Below are 15,495 nucleotides of genomic sequence, written 5' to 3'. Positions count from 1 at the left end.
AGGCTTATTCCTAATTATACCAATGGGATCCACTTTGGCTGTAATTTCACAAAACTATTAGTTAACATCTGGTATTGGTATATATATATATATATATATATATATATATATATATATATATATATATATATATTTTTTTTTTCCCCTCTTCTAAGGAGTGCTTTAACCCCTTTTATCTTCAATGATTCTGCCCCAAGCAGATGAAAACTGGCATTCGTCTCTATGGAAAGAAAAGCAAAGTCCATTTCCTTTTAAAAAAATCTTTTTAATAAAAGGGAGGAGACAACTGTTATTTTAAATGATGCTAATAAATATAAAAAGCAAAATGCAGAGATAAAGGTCCTGAATAGGTGACTCAAAAAAGTAAGCACCAGTCCTTGAATGGAGGCCGAATTCTGGATCTGTAAGTAGGTGTGATTAGATGACTCAGTCATGTATGTTTATTGTATTGCTCCTTGTAAAAATTCAGCAAAGATGAAAAAATTTTCCAGTTATTTTTAAATGACCAAACTTGAATTTTTCTAGTTTAAAACCACTCATTCATAAATCATTATCAGTTATCTAGAGTTTCTTAACAAATGTATGTGGGTATTTAGAGCACAAGTACAACACAAGAAACTGTACAATTAATTAGAAACTTTTAAGAGTATTCAACAGCCCTGATTATTTTTCAATAAAGTTACACTTCAATTTATGTTCTTTCTTTTAAAAATTCTCTTTAAAGGGAACTGGTGGTAGGAATTCACGTAAAATAGAGATTACTATGAGCAGTGAACTAGTAAGCTTGCTGTGAGCTGATACTGAGTTTGGCTCCGTTTCTCCTTCATTCCACACAGCAACCTGTTCAGGTCACCAGTTCCTACTCACCAAGGGCTGTTACCTTTCACTGATATTCAGAAACCACTTTGATATCAAAGATTTCCTTGGAACAGTGACAGAAAAGGGACTAAAGAAGAAAACTTGGTTCCTGCAAATGGTAAGCCCTGTGGCAGACCAATTTCCCTAAAAACACACCTCCTGCCTAAACGTAATTTCTTAACAAAACTCACTGCCAGGAATTGAACTGGTATCAGTAACTACATGTCCATAGTTACCCTCAAATAACTCCCATCCTAAAGAGACACTAAGCCATATATAGCCCTCTAAGTTTCTGATAGCATTTGAAAGGTTCTAAAAAGTTGTTGTCTGGTGAGAAGTTCTTAACTCCATTTATTTGCACATCTCTCCAGTCTCTGGGAGGGTAAGTGGGGCCTGGGACAGAGCCACACTGTGCTCTCTCCCCCGACACTGCTGCTACCAACAGGAAGGTGGACGGACAGTGCCCAGCGTCTCTGCAATGCTCCCCTCCTTCACTACAGCCTGGATTTTCTCTCCCAAGATAAGGCTCTTATCCACCCTTCCCCTCAACTGTAAGGTAAGAAACAAACTTGGGGTCTTTCTTGTTCGTTTGCTCTGAACGTTTTTTACCCTGGTGGACTACGACAGATTCACAAGCTAGAAATCTGAAGTGAGAATTTTTAAGATGCAAATTGTGGTAACTATTTACCCACTTGTATCACCCAGATTAATTTCTATGTGTTTATTACATATCATTTAGCTATTCAGATAAATTCAGAGTTTTGTTGAGGAATTTTGTCAGCCAGAAGACTTCATTGATGGGAGCACTTCTGCCCCAAGAGTGAAAAAGTACAATATGACATTTACAAAGTTACTTGCTCTGTTTGAAATTCCAGAGAGTCCCATGGAATGTTCTAAATGGTAACAGGCATACTACAGCTAAAGCAGTCCGTAAAAGCGAGTCATACTTCTGTGTACTGTGGCATTTAATAATACAAAACTCTCTCTCCATTTTCTATAACTGCAGTGTGGGCTGAACATGCTTTTGAGTTAATCTCTTATAAAGAAGCCATTTGCCCTCTGAAACGTGATCTACATCTCACAGCTTTTACTTATAAGTTAAGATAAACTTTATTAACCCAAACCCAAATATGGACTCACTTGAAAATCTGGAGTACTGGAATCCTAAGATTTTCTCAAATCAATTTCTAAGCATTCCAAATTCTAGTTAAAAAGATTTATACACTTATTAGACTATGTTATGAAGCAGTTGGTTTACAAGACAAGTATGGCTATGAAACATGCTTTTAGTTCAATATGTTAATTTCCCTCTTTAGACCTCAGGCAGACAAAATTAGATTAATTTTAATACCTGATCCTTGAACCACTCTCCCCACTTTTATTTCTATTACTTACGTGATAAGCATCTGTAAACCTATCACCAAAACAAAAGCTAAGAACCTGACAAAAGTCTAATTTACCACGTGGTAAACTCAGTGAAGTGTATTTACGCAAATTTCATGTGATATTAGCTTTCCCTGCGTGTGAGATACTTTACAGAAAGCACAATATCATCTGAAATAAGCTTAACACCAGAGAGATGCATTCAGTTAAAAATATTCATATCGCTGTTATTTTAGAGAGAGGATGTTGGGCCTATCAACCCCAGGGTGGGGAGGAAGGGGAGGAGAGTATAATTGCTTCTATGGCCATTTTCATATTACCAACAACCCTTAGCCTTTTTCAATAACAGGCTATTCTCCCAAATTAACTAGAAGACACACCACTTGAAGCGCTGTGTCTCCCCCATCACTGTGTACCGTGACTACACACAGACAGGCACCTGGCAACCTTCTGAGGATGACTGGCTCTCTAACAAATAAGGGCGGCTGAAGCATTGTGAAGTGCTTGATAACTGCACAGATGTCCACTGGTAAAAGCCAGATGCATTCATGGAAATGGAGCAAAAGGAAACAGAAATACGGCGAAAGACGAAAACAAAAACCCAGCAGAGCGACAAAGCCATAATAATCATGGCTCACCTGGGGATTTGGCCGTAGAGTAGGCCCTGGAGTAGTGGCCACCCCTCTTTACTGGACACATTCAGTATAAACAAAGGAGACAGTAAGGAGAGTGGTTATTCAGCAGGTCTAAATGTGTACACAAAAAGAAGGGCAAAACAACCTGACCTAGAGAAAGTGGGATAGGTGCTGAAGCAGCAGCAGCAGAAAAGTAGAACACCCCCCAAATTCAGTATTTTATAAAAAGGCTGATGCTTCAGACAGTTTTTGTTAATACTACTTTCACATGTTCTAGATTTACCACGTGTAAAATCACAGTTTTTTCACAATCCTTTCCTTAATGGGAAATGATATCAGCAAAATTATAACTACTAGAAGCGAGCCTTACAGAATCAATATAGAAAGATTTAGGGGATATTTTCATTCTTTAAAAATGTCAAAAGCTGTCAAAATTATGACAAATCTATAGGCTCAAGATCTGAAAGAAACTTAGAGGTAAGTCTGACTCTGAAATAAGCAGTGCTGCTTTCTAACAATAATCGTTGCTCCTATTAAATTGCTCGATGGTGGAAAAGCCTGTGGAAACTTATCAGGTAAATACATTGCTGTTAGGCGTGTATGTTTATGTTTTAAACCAATAAGATAAGGAAATATCCACAATCTTATAGCACAAAATTAAAAATGCAGCACACAGTGGTCAAAATGTGAAACACTTCTACGTAAATACCAGAAGAATCTAGATAAGACTGTTCTTGAGAAAATGTGTCAGAACAAAACCAAGTGTTAGGACACTTATTATAACTTTGAGAAACAAACTTAAACTTCTGGATTTAAAAATCATGTCATGTATATGTCATTCTGGAACCTGGCTGCATACAAGGATGGGAATGACTACTAATTCATATTAAAGAAAACTGAAGAATGATCTGCTCCTTTTGTGACTATCCATTTCCTTTTCCCTTTAACTACCTGAAGCTGGTGATTTGCTGCGTCGAGAAGGCCCAGGGCTCTTGGATCCAGAATACTTAACAGCTGAGGAGCGAGAATAAGATGACTTCAAGACGCGGCATTCTAGAAGGGAAGAAAAGTGCTTTAAGTAGATCTGGTTTTAATTCTAACCAAAGGAAGATCACAGATCACACGTTACACTAGTTTACTGCCTAGAACCATTACCTGATCATCTTTCCCATTAATGTTAAACAACTTTAATACACAGAGCAACTGTCCCGAAAGCACACCTGAGGTTACCTTAAATTAGGCTTCACACCTTGTGACTTACCTCATTGTTCCAGATGGAGTTCTTAATAAATACAGAAATCCTGACGTCCTAACTTGATACCCACAGCCTAATCTACACACGTGCAACTTATTATTATTTTGGTCAGTAGCGTTGGTAGGCAAAGGCTACAACAAAGAGTTCTCTCCAAGTCTCTGATAACGGTTTGAAAGGGTATAGGACTCTAATGTATGAACCCCTTACTGTCTTATTTTCCATCTGCCCAAAGCGTCAAAAATGAGGAAACTAGCTTTAAACAATAACTTTGGTCTTTCCATAAATTGCCAAATAAATTAGCATGTAAAGAACCAGAGCTAATTAAACAGCTTAAATAATCACTTCTAATTTGAACAATTAAGAACCTGGTTTTTGGAGTCATGCAGATTTGGGATGAATCATCGATTTGACTTTGCTAACTTGTGGACCTTGGTTAGCTCTAAGTCTCAGTTTTTTCCCCTATGAAACTGAGATGAAAATAAATCTGCTTCACAGGCTTCTTATAAGGATTCAATTAGATAACATATTGTCTGTAATTCACATTAAAATACTTCAATTTTCGCAGAAAGATTAAAATGTGGGTTGGTTTTAATCTATACCCCAGGGGCAATAAATTAACAAGGGAAGTACACTAATCAGGAAAATACACACCAGGGAGGTGAGTTAGCATTTGAAAGACTCTAATCAGAACCTTACTCAGAGGGGGCTGCAGCAATAGCAGTTTAGTTAATTAGCAGCATGGATGTTAGAAAGTACTCCACTGCTGGAAGGAGTGGTGTGTGGGTTAGTGAGAACTTCCTAAAGGCACTGCCACTCCCTTATGAGCAGGATGGGTAAATCTAGAAAGCCCAGAACTTCAGAACTACCCCCAGGGTAGGAATCTGAGCCAGTCCTGCACCCAGCTCATTAATGGAGGGTTCTGTTCCTTGACTAAGACCAGCTTAGCTGAATTCTATGGATTTTGAACTGATTTTTAATGTAAGATGTTGTCGGCAGTGTAAAAGGACAGAGCTGGGACTCATCAAGATTACAACACAAGTTAAATAACTGATTTTTTAAAATAAATCTTTGCCTCCTGAACCCCACCAGGACCCTGTGGGGCTCCTGGGCACAGAAGCCTTTCTGTGTTCCCCTTTTCTTTCTTTTCTTTCTTTCTTTCTTTCCCTCTCTCCCTCCCTCCCCCACCTCCCTCCTTCCTTTCTTTTTCTTTCTTCCTTCTTTCCTTCCTTCCTTCCTTCTCTCTCTCTCTCTCTTTCTTTCCATTTTTATTGGAGTATAATTGCCCCACAATGGTGTGTTAGCTTCTGCTTTATAACAAAACGAATCAACCATACATATACATATATCCAGAGAGATGTTCCCCGTTTCTTGGAGGGAATAGACTCCAGCTTCCATGACTTCCCCGGAGTTCCAAAGGGCAGGTTCAAACAGTTGCTAATCAGGGAAGGGAGGGGATGCAGAGACAGGGGAGGAACAGCCAAGAAACAAAATAGCGCAGCCTTGGGAAAGGGTCCTGGTTCCCCCTCAAGGGATACACATAACAATATCTTTGAGCTCTTTCCAGAACGAAAACCCTCAATAAATGGAAGAAGTCAGCAATCTTCATTCCAGAGAAAACCACCTGAGGCCAGATTAAAGGAACCAGAAAAATTCATCGGAAGACTAGTGAGACCAGATTAAAGGAGTGCAGACCCTGCACGCAACACCCTGATCCTTATCAGCAACCTGGCCCTTGAACCATGGCTATAAAACTCCTCACCAAACACCCCTGGGTAGGGACACACAGTTTTTCAGGGAAGGAACCCACTGTGTCCCCCTCTGCCTGTTCTTTTCTACTTCACCCAAAATTCTGTCTCCGTGATTTGATTCGGCACCAGTGCACAGAGGCTGAGCTTTCAGCATCACTCCTAGTAAATGCACTTGTGGCAGAATTACGTCTGAGACTTGCTTTCATCATAAAATTTCATGACCTAATGGTGGTGATATAATAATAACATTAACAGCAACAACAGGGATAGCACATACTGTGTAATGGGCACACTTCCAACTGCTTTACACATATGAACTCATTTAATCCTCATCAAATTTTATGAAAAAGCCACTTTTACTATCCCCAGTTTGCAGAAGGTTAAGTAGGGATCAAGAGGGAAGAAATCAGTAGCTTTCACCCACTTCTAATTATTGGAGTTCTTTGGTAGCCAAAACAACAAAAAACTATGAACAATTCAAATAGCTTAGGTAAATTTACAACATACATGTAAAAGCCCTGAGGACAATGCCTAGTACATATATAGTAAGTGCTCAATAAATGTTTTATTGCTGTTGTTGCCACCCAAATTAACTTTATAACTTGGAGTATAATATTATTGAGTTTCAGTGTCTCAGCTTTCAAAATGACTCATATTGACATCAAAGAAATATTATGAAATGAAATTAAGCTACAGTCAAAAAAGATGTAGGGGCTTCCCTGGTGGCGCAGTGGTTGAGAGTCCACCTGCCGATGGAGGGGACGCAGGTTCGTGCCCCGGTCCGGGAGGATCCCACATGCCACGGAGCGGCTGGGCCCGTGAGCCATGGCCGCTGGGCCTGCGCGTCCGGAACCTGTGCTCCGCGACGGGAGAAGTCACAACAGTGAGAGGCCCACGTACCGCAAAAAAAAAAAGAAGATGTAAAATACAGATGATATGTAAATGCACGTTTTTCAGTCAACCCATGAGAACAGGGGAGAGCATTAGCATAGTTAGCATTGGCAATTCTTTATGGACTTTCCAGTGGCATTACTAATCTAAAGCAGGGCCACTACAACAGAGTATAAGACAGTACAGAAACGCCCAAGAAATTCGGCAGCAGTGGAAAAAAAACGATAAGAGTATATAAATGAGCCCCAAGTACAAAGTAGATAAATCGCCCCAAGGTAAGTGACACAGTGTAACAGGAAAGAATTACACAAGGAAGTTTGATACCACAGAATGTATCATCTTGAATTTTAAAGTCTATTTAAAAAGTCTATTTATTTGGTAGTACGTTTCTGTAATTTTGGACTGTCGGAACCACTACAACTGGAAAGGGTTTACCACCAGTTTAATTTTTGAAAAGTCAACTTTCCTCATTTGTGAAATTAAAGAGTGGGACTGAATCTCCAACATCCCTCTCTTCTCTGTGAAATGTTATGTCTGTATGATTTTATCTCATTTAAAGATGAAGCTGACTTTACTATCAGCTAAGATAATCACTAATACTGCAACAGGTTTAAATTAGTTCCAGACAACAGATTAGAACAATATTCCCAGGATCAAAATCATCTGAAATCACTGAGGTTATTGCTAAATAGTTGAAAACTCCATTTTTTGGCTAAAATTAAGAGAAAGTGATTTTCTTATCCCATCAATGAAAATAGCTTTATTTTTCCTGCATATACAAACAATGCATATACAAAAAATGCATTGTATTTTTTTTTAAGTTGCGAACAGAGCAATGAGATAAAAAGAAACCTGAGATAATCACTATTAACAACTTACTATCCTTTTATGTATCTCTTTATGGACGTGGAAAATGTATAATGAACTGTTTCAGGTTCAACACTATCCATACATTTAAGGTGGCATAGCCAGGCACCATTCTGGAAGAAGGTAGGAAATCCACTTCAGAGGCAAAACAATGCAGTAAAAAGAGATGGAACCAACTTGCTAAAAAATGAAACCTATTTCACTTGAATTAGGGTTTTTTGTTTTTTGCAACTAGGTAAATACCTTCATGTTATTTTCTACTTTCATTAATTCAAAAAGAGTACTGCCAATGCCATCTTTCTTCAACACACCAGACCACTTAACATGCACCAAGTGAGAATCCCAAGCCTCCATTTCAGGGTTACAAAGATGGTCAATGAATTGCCTTACCACTGTGATCCAGGACAAAGTCATCTTGGGCGTAACGGAATTTTTCAGGTCCACATGCAATAAAAACATCATCATCACCAAAAAAGTCTTGCAGACAAGTAACCTAAAAAAAAAAAAAAAATCATGTCCAAGAAATAAATTAGAAACATTAGAAATGAAACAAAAGTCAGCAAAATTAAATATATTTTCTAGCCTCACCTATAATACTGAGTCAGAATGAAAAACTATTTAATCGCACACATTTCCAAGCATTTCACCCTCCACAGAGCACTTCCACACAATGTCTCCTGACCGACCACAGAACAACAAAACGAGGGGCTCCTAGCTGGCATCAAAGTTCCTGTTTACAGGTGAAGTCAAGGGCATCCACAGGAGGCTCAGTGATGTATTCTAGGTTTCCCATTAACAGGTGGCAAAGGTGGGGCTGATGGAGGTCTCTGCTCCCAGTTTACTGGTCTACGCTTCTCTCCTAGCAACTCTATGTCCCAGCCGTGTCACCTTGGGCATGACCTCTCTGTACCTTTGGTATATTGTGCCTTAGGTTGTCCTAAGGATTAATACATGAAAACCGCTTGGAATGGGTGCCAGGCATATAGGTACTCAATGTGCTAATACTCACCTTCACCACCACCACCATCATTAAGATCAGAGGAAGACCTGCCATGAAGCTAATGATGGCCCTTCCAAGGCCCTGTACCTAAACGTAGTCTTAATTTCATATTCTTTTTTCACCCTGCCCTCCCCAATACTGTATCAGTGTCAGATCCCACAGAACCTGGACCCACCCCAGGGAGCACATTCATCCCTTCATCCCAGTGGTGACAAGAAGAACCATCTTCCAGGACTTTGGATATAAACAGGCTTCAATTTTACCTGGTTTTTTAATGGGATGTATGATAAGATTTCTTTTTAAAAAAGTACTCCTCTCCCAATAATAATGCAGTTTAAAAAAAAATCAGTGCTCTATTACTTGAAAGGATTGAGAACCTCAATAATTCCTTAAGTCTTCCTGATCACTATTTAGCTTTTTATTGAAAAAAAAAATCTCACTCTAGAGTTAGAAAAAAATGCTCCAGAGAGAAGGTAGTGAACTATACACAATAAGTGGAACAGGCGTGGAAACTGCTCCAGTCCCTCATCAAGCAAGATGTGGCTTCTGTACTTCATTAAAACTCAGCTAGGTCACAGTGTTTTTAAGGCGTGTTTTAGTCAGTTTGGGCTGCTATAACAAATTACCATAGACGGGGTGGCTTAAATGACAGAAACTTATTTCTCACAGTTCTGGAGGCTGGCAGTCTGAGATCAGGGTGCTGGCATGGTTGGGTTCTGGTGAGAACCCTCTTCCTGGTTTCATCACATGGAAGCAGGGGGACAACACAGGAGGAAGCCAGCTCCCTCCTGTCTCTTCTTATAAGGGCACTAATCCCATCATGGGGGCTCCACCCTCACAACCTCATGCAACCCTACTTATATCCCAAAGGCCCCACCTCTTAATAGCATCACATTGAAACCAAGCAGGACCCTGTAGGGCTCCTGGGCACAGATGCCTTTCTGTCCCCCATTTTCTTGTTTGTAGGGAACAGACTCCAGCCTCCATGACCTTCTCTGAGTTCCAAAGGGCAGATCTGAACAGGTGCTAATCAAGGGAGGAGCACCCAAAAAACCACCAGAGGCCAGATTAAAGGAACCAGAGAAGCTCATCAAGAAATTACCCGAGATCAGAGTAAAGGAGCACAGGCCCTGCACACCCTGATCTTATCAGCAACCCCACCCTTGAACTACTGCTATAAAACTCCACATCAAATCCTCCCAGGTGGGGACACACAGTTTTTTGGGGCAGGACCCCACTGTGTCCCCCTTTGCCTGGCAAAGCAATAAAGCTATTCTTTTCTACTTCACCCAAAACTCTGTCTCTGAGATTTGATTCGGTGCTGGTGTACAGAGGCCGAGCTTTCGGCATCGATACTGGGGATTAGGGTTCCAAGATATGAATTTTGGGGAGACACAAACCTGCAGTTCACAATAGAAGAATAACATTTTTCACCATTCCTGTGAAACCTGTTTCTCTTCATCTCAGGTGGCGATCACACGTACCCCTTCACCCTGGCTAGGGTCCTGGGAGTCATTCCTTCCTCCCTTCTTCACCAATCCCTCACATCCTTTTTCCTTCCTACCCGGCTCCCAAATATTTCTATCCCTACTCCTTGGTTCAGCTTTCACTTTCTCTTGCCTGGGCGCCTGCCACTGCCTAGTAACAGGCTTTCTAACTCCAGTCTTTACTGCTCCCCTCCTTCCAGTCATCCCTGTTCTCACAGGTGTGCAAATAAATGAAGACCCTGTGGGCACATGCAGTCTCTTAAGGTGCCAGGCTGCCCGCACCATTCACAGTGCTCACCGACATGCTCCTTCACAGGGCACACAAGACCGACCCTGCCTGAGCCTCCAGCCTTGTCTTTGCCATTTCGTCTGCACACCTGTTCCTCAGCCACATCATGACTTCTCTGGGTTCCCTACCTGTATGGTGCTGGTGCTTCTTTTTTGTTAAACAGCGTTATTGAAACATAATTCGCAAACCATACAATTCAGCACAGAATTCAATAGTTTTGGGTATATTCAGAGTTCTGCAACCATCACTACAATCTATCTGAGAATATTGTCATCATCTAAAAAGAAACCTCCAGGCCCATTACCGTTCACTCCTCATGCCCCCATCTCCTCACTCCCAAGCACCTATAATCTACGTTCTGATTCTATGGATTTGCCGCTTCTGGACATTTTATCTAAATCAAATCATACAATGTGTAGCATTCTGCAACTGGCTTCTTTCACTTAGCATGTTTTTAAGGTTCCTACGTGTTGTAGCACATATTAGTACTTCATTCCTTTCTGTAGCTGAGTAATATGCGGTTGTATGGATATATACCCCATTTTGTTTATTCATTCATCAGTTAATGGACATTTGAGTAATTTCTACTTCAGTGTTGGTTCTTACTACTATATTTTTTCCATGCTGTTTCTCAGCCTGAAGTGGCCTTTCTGACCACTCTTTGGTGCTGTGACCTCCAGGTAGGCAATGATATTTCTGATTCATCATTCCCTAGGGTCTAGGAGAATTCTGGCTTTGGTGGATGCTTAATACATGTCTGTTGAGTGAACTGTGGCTTGGTATGGAGCTGCTCCTATTGGAATTGAGTTCTCAGACACAGAGTAACTTCTCTGGGGTGAGTGGTGTCACAGAGGCAATCTCCACTGCCATCTCCACCATCATCACTTAATGTAAGACTTACAGAATTTAGGCATCACTCAACCTCTCAGAATTGTCCCTCTGTGTTGCATATGTGTTACCTCACTAATCCCTACAACATCCCTGAGGTTGATACTATTAACACTCCTCATTTACAAACAAGAAAACGGATCTAGAGTGACCAACCTGCCCCCACACAGGTAATGAACACGAGCACAGGAATTTAGACACAGGTCCTCCATATCTATATCTCTGCTTTAAACTTAACACCATGGTGTCATGTACACACTGCTAATATTTAAAATGGATAACCAAAAAGTACCTACTGTATAGCACAGGGAACTCTGCTCAATATTATGCAACTAAATGAGAAAATAATTTGAAACAGAATAGATACATGTATAACAACCACTTTGCTGTACACCTGAAACTATCACAACATTGTTAATCAACTATAGTCCAATATAAGATAAAAAGTTAAAATAAATAAATAAATAAACTTAATACCATGGTGCCTCCCCTTATGTGGAATCCCGGAGTTCATCTTTCTACTTTTATCTCTTTTTTTTTTTTTTGCCGAGCTGCACAGCATGCAGGATCTAACCCCAACCAGGGGTCGAAACCCATGCCCCCTGCAGTGGGAGTGCAGAGTCTTAACCACTGGACCACCAGGGAAGTCCCTTTCTACTTTTATAGTTCTTACCACATTCCACCTTGCTTTATAGTCATTTATGTCTCTCATATTTCCCACTACTTTGTTTTTTACACACATACATTTAATAAATGGTTCTTAAATGGAACTGAATCCAGTTTTACTTTCTTGGCCAAATAAAACAGACATCTACCAAAGTTTAATCCATGTTTTAAAAAATCAACATTTCATTTGTTTTTGTAATCAATTTAGCATGAAAAAATGACAACTGAATTTTCTAAAATATACCTGTATGAATGTCTGTTTGAAAAGTCAATTAATTTTTAATTGATTTTATTACAAGAAAACATTTCATCTGGCACTAAATTAGCTGGTATTTGAGTAGAATAAATGCCAAAGTAAATACTTAAGTTGCCTATTATGTGGAATAAAGGTATTTATCAAGTCTAAGGAATATAACAGATCAAAAGGTGGTTTATTCCCCCTCCCCCAGCAGTTCTGTTTATTGATAGTTCTTCCTAACCAATTGTTTAATGATTTCACCTGTCAGTATAAGTTTGGCTTTCCAAACATAGTTTGCATAAAATGTCTGCATCCCTTTAATTCAGATTCTAGCCATTAAGTACATATCTGGTTAAACAGTTAACCAAATTATATAATTAGTAATTGGTTCAGATTACTTCAAATAAGTCACCACTACTCTCAAGAAACGATAGCTGTCATATAAATAAATGATAAACTGAGATAAGCAAACATGCATTTTGGCTAATTTTATTTTATTAACGTGTACTCAGGATACCAACATACCTCATAAAATATTAACCAACTCCCGTTTTCATTCATTCAACAAATTTGTATTGAGAACTTATGTGCCAGGCACCACGCTAGGTGCTACAAGAAACATCAATAAAACAAAACGAAACAAACAACAACAAAAAACAGAGCGAGAAAGAAATCCTTGCCCTCATGAAGCCAGTGTGAGTTGACACAGGATAAAAATGCATAAGTAAATGTATGCAATGTCAAAAGGTGATAAGTGCTACAGAGAAAGAAAACAAGGATGGGGAATAGTGAATGCAGGGCATGGGTGCTGCAATACTAAACAGCTTCACTGCAAAGGTAACATTTGAACAAAATATTAAGAGAGGTAAGGGAGAAGCTGCATGAATGTCTAGGGATGGAGGTGGGAGGGCAGTGTTCCAGGAAACAGAAGAGAATATTCAAAAGCCTTGGCATGGTCACGGGAAACAGTCCTGGAGCACAGTTAGCGGGGGAACAGTCATTGCAGGAGAGCAGGTCAGCAAGGTGACGGAGGCAAGCAGATGGGGTAGGGCTTTGTCAGCTGCCGGTCAGGACTTTGGCTTTACTCTGGGTGAGATGGGAAACCACTAGAGGCTTTGGAGCAGAGGACCGCATAACATGACTTAACTTTGAACAGGATACACGGCGCTCAGACTAAACTCCAAAAGGGCAAAGACAGATGGCAGCATAGTTGGAGGCTATTGCTACTCAGGCAATGAGAGTGGCCTGTGCCAGGAGTGGATGGAATGAGAAGGCTATGGGGACCTGAGAGAAGAGAGAAGAATGTGATGGCTCAGGGTTTGTGGCTTGAGCCACTAAAAGGATGGGCCTGGGGCTCCCCTGGTGGCGCAGTGGTTGAGAGTCCGCCTGCCAATGCAGGGGACATGGGTTCGTGCCCCGGTCCGGGAAGATCCCACGTGCCGTGGAGCGGCTGGGCCCGTGAGCCATGGCCGCTGAGCCTGCGCGTCCGGAGCCTGTGCTCCGCAACGGGAGAGGCCACAGCAGTGAGAGGCCCGCGTACCGCAAAAAAAAAAAAAAAAAAAAAAAAAGGATGGGCCTGCCATTAACTCTCGTGGAAGAGTACAAGGTAATGGGCAAGGTTGGTGGTGGAGAGGATGCCCACGAACTTAGATTTGGCATGTGAACTGCGAAATGCCTATTAAACATCCAGGTGGAGGTGCTGGGTGGAAAGTGGGATATAAACAAATCTGAATTTCATGAGAGAGATCTAGCCTGGAGATATAAATTTGGGACTCACCAGCATAGGAATGGTATTTAAAATCTTGAGCTCAATGACAGCAATTAATGCACAGAGGGAAGCAGTCTAAGCCCTGAGCTCCGAAACCCAGCAACTTTACAAGGTCAGGGAGAAGAAGCAAAAACAGCGAAGAAGACTGAAAGGGAACAGTCAATGAGGGAGGAAGGAAAGCGAGTGCTTGTAGTTTGCTGGAAACTAAGCTAAGAAAGTGTTTCAAGGAGGAGGAGCAATCAGCTGAGTCAATGTTACTGACGGGCCATGTAAGATGAAGACTGAGAAGTGACCACTGAATCGAGCAACAAGGAGATCGCTGGTCCTGAAGATCAGAAGTAGTTTTGGTGCAGTGGTTGAAAAGAAAGTCTACTTGCAGCACCTTTAACAGAGGACAGGAGAAGAACTGGAGACAGTGAATGCAGACAACTTTTTCAGGGAGCTGCAACTGGAAAAGTGGAGCAGAGGAGTGGGGAGGCGACAGAAGGAAGCAGGGAGTCCATGGTCAAGAGAGCTTGTTTTCAAGATGAGAGAGATAACACAAGTTACTACGCTGTTGAAACGATCTAGTAGGACAAAAATGGTGAGGCAAGAAAGGGAATTGCTAGAGCTGCATCCCTTTGTGAGAGGGCATGGGATCAGTGTGCAGGTGGAAGGGCTCGACTTGCATATTGTCTTTGGCAATAAAGAGAACCAGGTGGAAGCTGCTAGGTGGGGACATGTGGTGGGGGTGGGAGAGCTGGTGGATTGCTTCCTGCTTCACTGAGAAAGCTTGAAGCAAAGTCATCAGCTCAAAGTGAGGCAGGGGCCAGGGGTGGGGGAAGGAGGAAGTACAGCAGACTTGTGGAGAAAAAAAAAAGGTGTGGAATTGCAACCTGTGACTGTGGGGAGAATGAATGGGGAGGGAAATATGACATGCCTGCAGGCAGCAATAGGGGCACATTCAGGGTCCCACAGCCTGCATAATAGACATTCTTGCTTCTAAAACTAGAAAGCAGCTACCCAGCCACTACAGTGTTTTAGAAAAATCAAACCGTTTTAAGCTGGAATTGTTACCGTTTCATGGGGTTGCACCTGACCGGTCAATAGAAGAAAATCGATAGGAACACAGATGATGCAAAAACCTAGATTCCACCGATAATGAGTAAATAAGGAATGAATGGGAACTTCTCTCCCACTGCTGCTGCTGATTTAAAATACAAGTCTCTGTTCATATTTTTCACAGTGTAAACATGGACTGTTATGCACTGTCATTACTATGTTTAACTAAACCGTAAACCTAAAACACGCTAGAAACAGAACGCCAGCAGGCAGAGATGCAAGTTGATGAGCATGATTAAAGGTGAGCTACAAAACTAACAGGCACAGAAGAATGAGCAGATTTCAGTTCTGTTTCTACTTTCATTGTAGAGGATAACTCACTTATGGTATTGTTTAAACTACAGATGTCCGTGCAGGAAGCACTGGCTCAGCACAAGCTTTGCTGGGAGCAGAGGACCACCGTGCTGCACCTCCTCCCTTT

General features: G+C 41.1%; 1 protein-coding gene across 13 annotated transcripts in view; it reads right to left on the bottom strand.

Annotated features, from left to right (window-relative positions):
• DCLK2 (doublecortin like kinase 2) overlaps window positions 1-15,495 on the bottom strand; it is a 278,173-nt gene that overhangs the window by 51,785 nt on the left and 210,893 nt on the right. For 8 of the 13 annotated variants that reach the window (XR_004475999.2, XM_049709072.1, XM_033402968.2 and 5 more), the window contains exons 3-5: window positions 8,028-8,130; window positions 3,828-3,929; window positions 2,880-2,930 (exon numbers count right to left, since the gene is read on the bottom strand). Coding sequence is in view for 12 of the 13 variants with exons in the window: in XM_049709072.1 (XP_049565029.1) it covers window positions 2,880-2,930; window positions 3,828-3,929; window positions 8,028-8,130 (256 nt within the window). In the remaining variant the exon portion in view is untranslated. The remainder of the gene's footprint in view (window positions 1-2,879; window positions 2,931-3,827; window positions 3,930-8,027; window positions 8,131-15,495) is intronic. The other 5 variants (XM_033403000.2, XM_033403010.2, XM_033402983.2 and 2 more) reach the window with 1 other exon arrangement.

This window comes from Orcinus orca, chromosome 4, assembly GCF_937001465.1.
Source record: "Orcinus orca chromosome 4, mOrcOrc1.1, whole genome shotgun sequence".
Lineage (NCBI taxonomy): Eukaryota > Metazoa > Chordata > Mammalia > Artiodactyla > Delphinidae > Orcinus > Orcinus orca.
Note: the sequence above shows the minus strand (reverse complement) of the source record. Positions and strands in the feature narration are given on the sequence as shown.